This window comes from Columba livia, chromosome 17 (assembly GCF_036013475.1).
Source record: "Columba livia isolate bColLiv1 breed racing homer chromosome 17, bColLiv1.pat.W.v2, whole genome shotgun sequence".
In the NCBI taxonomy this organism is placed as follows: domain Eukaryota; kingdom Metazoa; phylum Chordata; class Aves; order Columbiformes; family Columbidae; genus Columba; species Columba livia.
The window spans coordinates 7,652,340-7,658,339 of NC_088618.1; the positions used below are offsets into that span (position 1 = coordinate 7,652,340).

Genomic DNA, 6,000 nt, shown 5'->3' on the forward strand with positions numbered 1-6,000 from the left:
TCCAGCCCGCAGGAGCCTCGCGATTGTCCCTGAAGCAACCGAGGCCTTCGGGCCGCAAGAGCTCCGAGATTTCGCCCCGAGAGAAGCATGAAGATCGAATGACGACAACCGCCGGGCCCGGACGTCCCGCAGCTCGCCCTTCGTCGGCCTCAGTATTCCCCTAAACCGTGAATTCAATCGCCGCCGGCCGGGCCCGCAGCCGGGCTCTCTCGCCCCGGCTAGCCTGGGTGCCCGCGGCCGGGGGAGCGGCTGGAGAGCCGGGGCAGCTCGGGGGCTCTGCACTGACCTGCCGGCCTTGGTGACGATCATCTCGGTGCCCAGCTGGTTGAATTCGTCCCACAGCGCCTTCATCTCCAGCTGGACGCTCACGTTGGCCACCTTCGGGTTCTTCTTCACCGGCGCCTTGGCCGCGGCGGTCGCCCCCGTGGAGCAGCCCGACACGGCGGCCGGCCCTGCGGCGGATCCCCCGGCGCCTTCGGTCGGCTCGGGGCCTGGGGCCGGCGGGTTGGCCCCGGCCGCCGCCGCCGCCCCACCAAAGGAGTAGCCGTGCTGGGGCTGAGGCGGCGGGTGCGGGTGCTGCTGAGCCGTGCAGGGCTCGTAGTGCGGCGGCTCATGCTGTCCGTACGGGTCCCCCGGGGAGGGGGAGAGGTGGTACCCCCCGGAGGCGTTCAGGCTGCTCAGGCTGTTGGCCGTGAAAGCTGCAACATCGCAAAAATGGGACAGCTGGGTGAGCCAGGGGCTGGAGATAGCTGAAATCATTCCAAAAACAGGCGATCAGGGCTCCGCTCCGGCTCCCGCTTTCCCCCCCAGCTCCGCGCCGCTCCGCGCGGCCCCCGCCTCCGCGCCGGCTCCGCGGGGTGCCCTCCGCCTCCTCTCCTGCCCCGCGCCCAGCCCAGCGGGGCGCCTCCCCCTTTCCGCTTTGCTTGGCCCCAGCCCCGCTCCCCCCGGGGCAGGCGGGGAGCTCGCTGCTCTCGCTGCTCCCGCTGCCTGCCTGGGCTCTTTTTTTTTTCTTCTTTTTTTCTTTTTTTTTTTTTTTTCTTTTTTTTTTTTTTTTTCTTTTGCAAACCCGAGAGATCTGCCAGGAGCCGTGGCGGTGCACAGCCCGTGCTATCTCTGCAGAAGGCCTCTCACTGCACACGAATTAGGACAAAGCAAACTTCGCTCCCCGCGCCCCCTTCCCCTCTCCCCCCCAAAAAACACAGGAGGGGGGCACGCAAAGAAAGAAACCAGTTCTTATTTCCGTGTAGCTATGGCACTGCAGGTAACATCCCTTGCTATGGGGCCGCGGCGCCGCAGCTGACAACGAAAGGCGGATCTGGTTTGGCAATCCCCCCTTTTTCCCATCCCCGGCTGAGAGTAGGGGAACAGACGGGGACCAGAGTAAACCTCCGGGTCCGCGCCGAGGAGCACCGGGATGGCCTCGGCCGCGCAGCCCTCTGCCGCCGGCCCGAGAGGGCCCTGCGGCTCATGACAGGCCGCCCCGGGGAACGGACGGCTCCTTCGGAACCTCACCAATGCTGAAAGGCTTCTCGAGGTCCTGGGGGTCTCTTAAGCTACTTCAGCCACGGCCCCCAGGCCGGACAGGGGCTGCAGAGCCCACGGGAGCCCAGACCCGGCCCGCCGCTGCCCGGCGCACGGCCGGTGCTGTCAGGGGATGCTCCAGCACCTCCGACGAGACGCGGGTCCAAGCGGCAGAGCCGGTGTAATCCGCCACTGGGGCACGGGCAGAGCCCTGTTTGCCGAGGGAGGGCTGCGGGAGCCCGGGCGTGGCGGGGGGCACGGCAAAGCCCCCTCCGACCGGCCCCGCGGGCAGGCCGCGCTCCATGCCCTCCCCCCGGCCCTGCCGCTGGGCCAAGACGCGTGAAAACACTCCGAGACGCGGTGGGCGGGGGGTCCCGTCCCCGCAGCCTTGCGGGGCCGACCGCGGCGCTCACCTTCCATGTCCCTGGTGACGGTGCTGAAGTGCATCTTCTGCGGGCGGCAGCCGGGGCGGGCGGGCGCGCTGCGGCCACCGCTGCGCTCCTCCAGCGCTCCCTTCCCTGCTTGCTCGGCGGCGGCGGCGACTGAAATCAGAGAGGCGATACTGAAAGCATTTGCCTTGGGAGACAGAGGGCTGTTTTCGTCCATAGGGGAGACACCAATGCAGGAGCAGCAGCCGCGGCAGCCTCCCACCGCGAGCCCCCCCTCCCACCCCTTCATTCCCCTCCTTTCTACCGCACCATCCAGGGAGGTGCGAGAGAGACCCCCCCTCCTTCCAGACGGGGGGAGGGAAGCTTAAAAAAAACCACACAACACAACAGAAAACAACCCAAACCCTCTGGTGTCCCCCCCCGGGAAGGGCGTTGGGGAGCAAGAAACTTCCCAGGGGCCCTTTGCAGCCAGAGCCGAGCACGGCAACAGCCGGATCGAGCGCCGTCAGCGAGAGGGAGCCGGAGTGGGGGGGAATAAATAACCCCACGAATTTCTTCCCCGGGGTCTCAGTTTCTCTCCCCCCAGCTTCGCTCCCTGTGATTTATTAATTTATTTGCTCTTTTCCCTTCCCCCAAACTACCACCTCCTGTTTCTACCCCCCGTCCCCTCCTTTTCTCTTGCACGTAGGGAAAGTGGCTCCCTTATAGGCGCTTTTCCCCATTCAGCGGCTGGGAGGCGTCACATGGAAGCCGGGGGTGTTTGCCTGCAGAAGCGGCGACGGCGGCGAAAGCGAGATGAAACTCTTGCCGAGACGGTGTCAAAGGGCTGGGGAGGCCCTTCCCCGCCTCCCGGGCACGGCGAGCGGCCGGCGGGGAGGGATGTGATCTGCTGCGGGGCGGGTGGAGGGGCCGGCGGTGTCAATCACGGCGCCGGGAGCCGGCCGGCGGGAAGGGAAGAGCCGAGCCCAGCCGAGCCGAGCCCGGCTTCACGCTGCGGATGTCCGGCACCGAGAGGGGGAATTGGTCCCTTCCTCCTGCCCGCATCCACCGCGGGGCTGAGGGCTGTCCTGTCCCGGACGCGCTGCCCGACGACCGCGGGTACTTGCAGCCCGAGCCGCCACAGCAGACGGGGGCCGGGCACGTCGGGGTGCACCGCGGCAGCAGGTACCGCCGGTCGCCTCGCCGGAGCGGGATGAGACTCCCCAGCCCCGGGCCACCAAGTGCCCGTCGACATTCGAACATTCCCTTAGCCACAAAAAGCGGTGAAAAGAGAAAGCAACCGGGGGGGCGGTCGGCAAGCCTTCTCTCGGCTCGGCGTGAGAGCCCGCTCCGTCGGCAGCACCTGCACGGCCCGCCTGGGCCGGCGGCCGCTCTCCCCCCGCCGCCGTGGAGGGCCGCCCTGGTTCCCCTCCCCGCCCCGGCGAAGGTGAGGCGCTACTCACCGCCCGGCACCGGCCCCTCGGAGCGCCGCGGCGTCTCCCGGGCCCTTCCTCCGCATAGGCGTGGGGGGAAGCAGAGTGGCCACCCCGCCGGGCCCGTCCCGTCCCCGGTCCCAGTCCCGATCCCAGTCCCGGTGCCGATCCCTCCGAGCGGGTGGCTTCACCGAGGTTCCGGGCGAAATGCCCCGACGGGGCGGGCGGAGCCGGGGCGCGCCGGTGGCTACCGCCGCGATTGGGGTTGCATAACCCGAGCGATGCGCGGAGATCGGAGTGAGCAAGCGGGTTATATATAGCTGCCCTGTCTGTAGCCTGCGGGGCTTGATTCTTCTGTTGAAATATTATCTTTGGATGTGGTAAAAATATTTGCAGAGAAAAATCTAGACTACTCTTACATATTTGAGCATATGTTCCTGCAGCTAACGGCATAAGGGCAGAACGTGACACGATCGGTGTTTTGTTTCTTCGCTGCTGCTGGCAGCGGGGTTCCCGGCCGGGACAGTTTCTACTCTGAGCTCAGGACACGCCACGGAGAAGAGTGTCTCGGTACTGATCGGCGCTGCTTACCTGGCGGCAATACAAAGAGGAGGGCAAGGAATTTCGTTAGGGCACCTCGGGGCAATATCGGAAGAAAACGAGGAGCCGCGAGTGCGAGCTGCAAACCGCCTCCGGGAGCTCAGGGGCTGATGCCCGGTTCTGGGTAGCCCCCGCCCCAGGAGGAAAGAAAATATTCCTCCCTCTGGAAATTAAGGAAAACCTCGATTCCAGAGCCACAGCAGAGTCGGCGAGCTCGAGGTTGCTGCCCTTGCCTTGCTTGCTCGCACCGTTTCTCAGGTTTATACTCGGTCCCTAGGTAAAGCCCCAGCTGGACGTGGCATCACGTCGGAGACAGCAGACGGGCCGCTCGGCCTGTCCACCCGCTCGGCGAGGTTGGGGCTGAGCGGTGTCTGCCGGGGACATGGGACCTGCCGGGAATCGTTGCCAGCCGGTACCCGGGGGCAGCGGAGCGGGCCCCCACCGAGTAGCGGGGCTGCAGCCCCGAAATCCCAGGTTTCTCGGAGGACACTCCCGCGTCCCGTTCCCACACCCCCTGACCGGCCTCGTAGGCCGCGCGGGGTTCACACACGCGTGAGCCGTGTCGGGCACAGCTGAGACGGCAGGAGGGAGAAATCATCCCCGGCTTCTCCTCTATGAGCGAACCCCGCAGAGGCAGAGCAAACCCGAGGGACACGGCGGCACGGAACTACATTGCAAGTGGGGTCCTCCCCTCTTCTGCACCCCTAAAAGGACCTAAACCCAAAGGTCGCTTTTGCCAGGCGTCTCGCCCGGCTCTGCGGGTGCTTTTCCCGTTCCGCGGCCGCCCCGCATCGCCAGAGCGCTGCAAAGCGCATCCAGCCTCGACGAGGGGTTGCTAACCCCGCTGTTAGCAATACTGCTCTGTCCACGGCCTCCCTGGGCCAAGGAAGAAATGAATCAAGCTCGGAGTCTGTCGGAAGGGCACGAGGTAGAGGGTGAGGGGCGTTTCTCTCTCCCCCCAGCTTACACCTAGACCGAGCAGGTGGGAGGGGAGGTCGGGATTGTCCCGCTGTCTCTCCTCCGCGATCGGCTCCCGGCTGCGGAAACACCGAGAGGTCGACGGGGAATAAAGGCAGAATCCCCTCCCTCTCCGCGGGCACACATCTGCTTTACCCCAAAACGCTCGGGCCCTGGCGGTGCAAAAGCCCGTGGCGGCACCGAGGAAAGCAACGCGTTGCAACGACTCTCGCCTCCCCGCCGAAGACAGCCCCCAGCCCCAGCGCGGCCCCCCGGGGCCCAAGCACCGCCACCTCCTCGCCGCCCAACCACCTCCTCTGGCCCCAGCGAGGCTTCTCCCCGCAGCAGGTATCCGCTGCCACCTCCTCCCCCGTTTGGGCCCCGCACCCCGCAATAGCCCAGACCTTTCAGGAGAGGCAGGGGCGGACACCGAGGGCTGCTGCCTTGGTCCTCCTTCGCAGGGGCCTTCCCACCGGCATCTCTGCCCACGACCAAGTGCCCCCAGGCACGGACACCCCCGTTCCGCTCCACCGCCGGGGCCGTGCTTGCACCGAGCCGCGGCCCTTTTGCAGCAGAGGCGCCCGTGTCCTCCAGACCCGGTTTCTCTGCGCACCCTGAGCCCAGGCTGTGCTGCAGGTGTCCCTGCACCCCCGGAGCCCGGCTGGGACACAGCCCTGCAGCTCGCCGCCTTCCCTCCTTCCGCCCTTCTCACTCACACCTCCGCCCGCATCTCTTCTCTCGTCCCTCCCGCAATCCCTCCTTTCTGCCCGCTCCCCCGGCCCTTGCCCGGCCCCGTCGTCCCTCCCGCCCCCAGCCCCGGCGCCCCAACGGGTCCCGGTGAGCCCGGCCTGCGGGGGGGCCGCAGACTCTGCAGGGGAGCTGGGGGCGGCCCCGCACGGCCCGGCTTGGCCTTGGCACGGCAGTCCCGGCTCCCCGCTGAGTCGCGGGGCAGCAAGTAACGAGCAGCAGCAAGCGGGGCCGGGGCCACGCAGGGCCGGGGGCGTCGGCACCGCACCCCGCGCACACGTCCGCACATGCTTATTTCTCCGCACACTTCCCAAACGAACAGCCCTGCGGCGGGACTGGCTCCTACGGCCGGGCGAGGGGAGGGTGACTCCGCC

General features: G+C 67.3%; 1 protein-coding gene across 5 annotated transcripts in view; it reads right to left on the bottom strand.

The window, feature by feature from the left end:
* TBX1 (T-box transcription factor 1) overlaps window positions 1-5,569 on the bottom strand; it is a 28,674-nt gene extending 23,105 nt beyond the window's left edge. The window contains exons 1-3 of one of the 5 annotated variants that reach the window (XM_065033667.1): window positions 5,284-5,569; window positions 1,935-2,063; window positions 287-749 (exon numbers count right to left, since the gene is read on the bottom strand). In XM_065033667.1, coding sequence (XP_064889739.1) covers window positions 287-749; window positions 1,935-1,968 — 497 coding nt within the window. In that variant the 5' untranslated portion in view covers window positions 1,969-2,063; window positions 5,284-5,569. Of the gene's footprint in view, window positions 1-286; window positions 750-1,934; window positions 5,170-5,283 lie in introns of those variants that run through there. The other 4 variants (XM_065033666.1, XM_065033665.1, XM_065033663.1 and 1 more) reach the window with 4 other exon arrangements.
* Window positions 5,570-6,000: the final 431 nt, after the last annotated feature.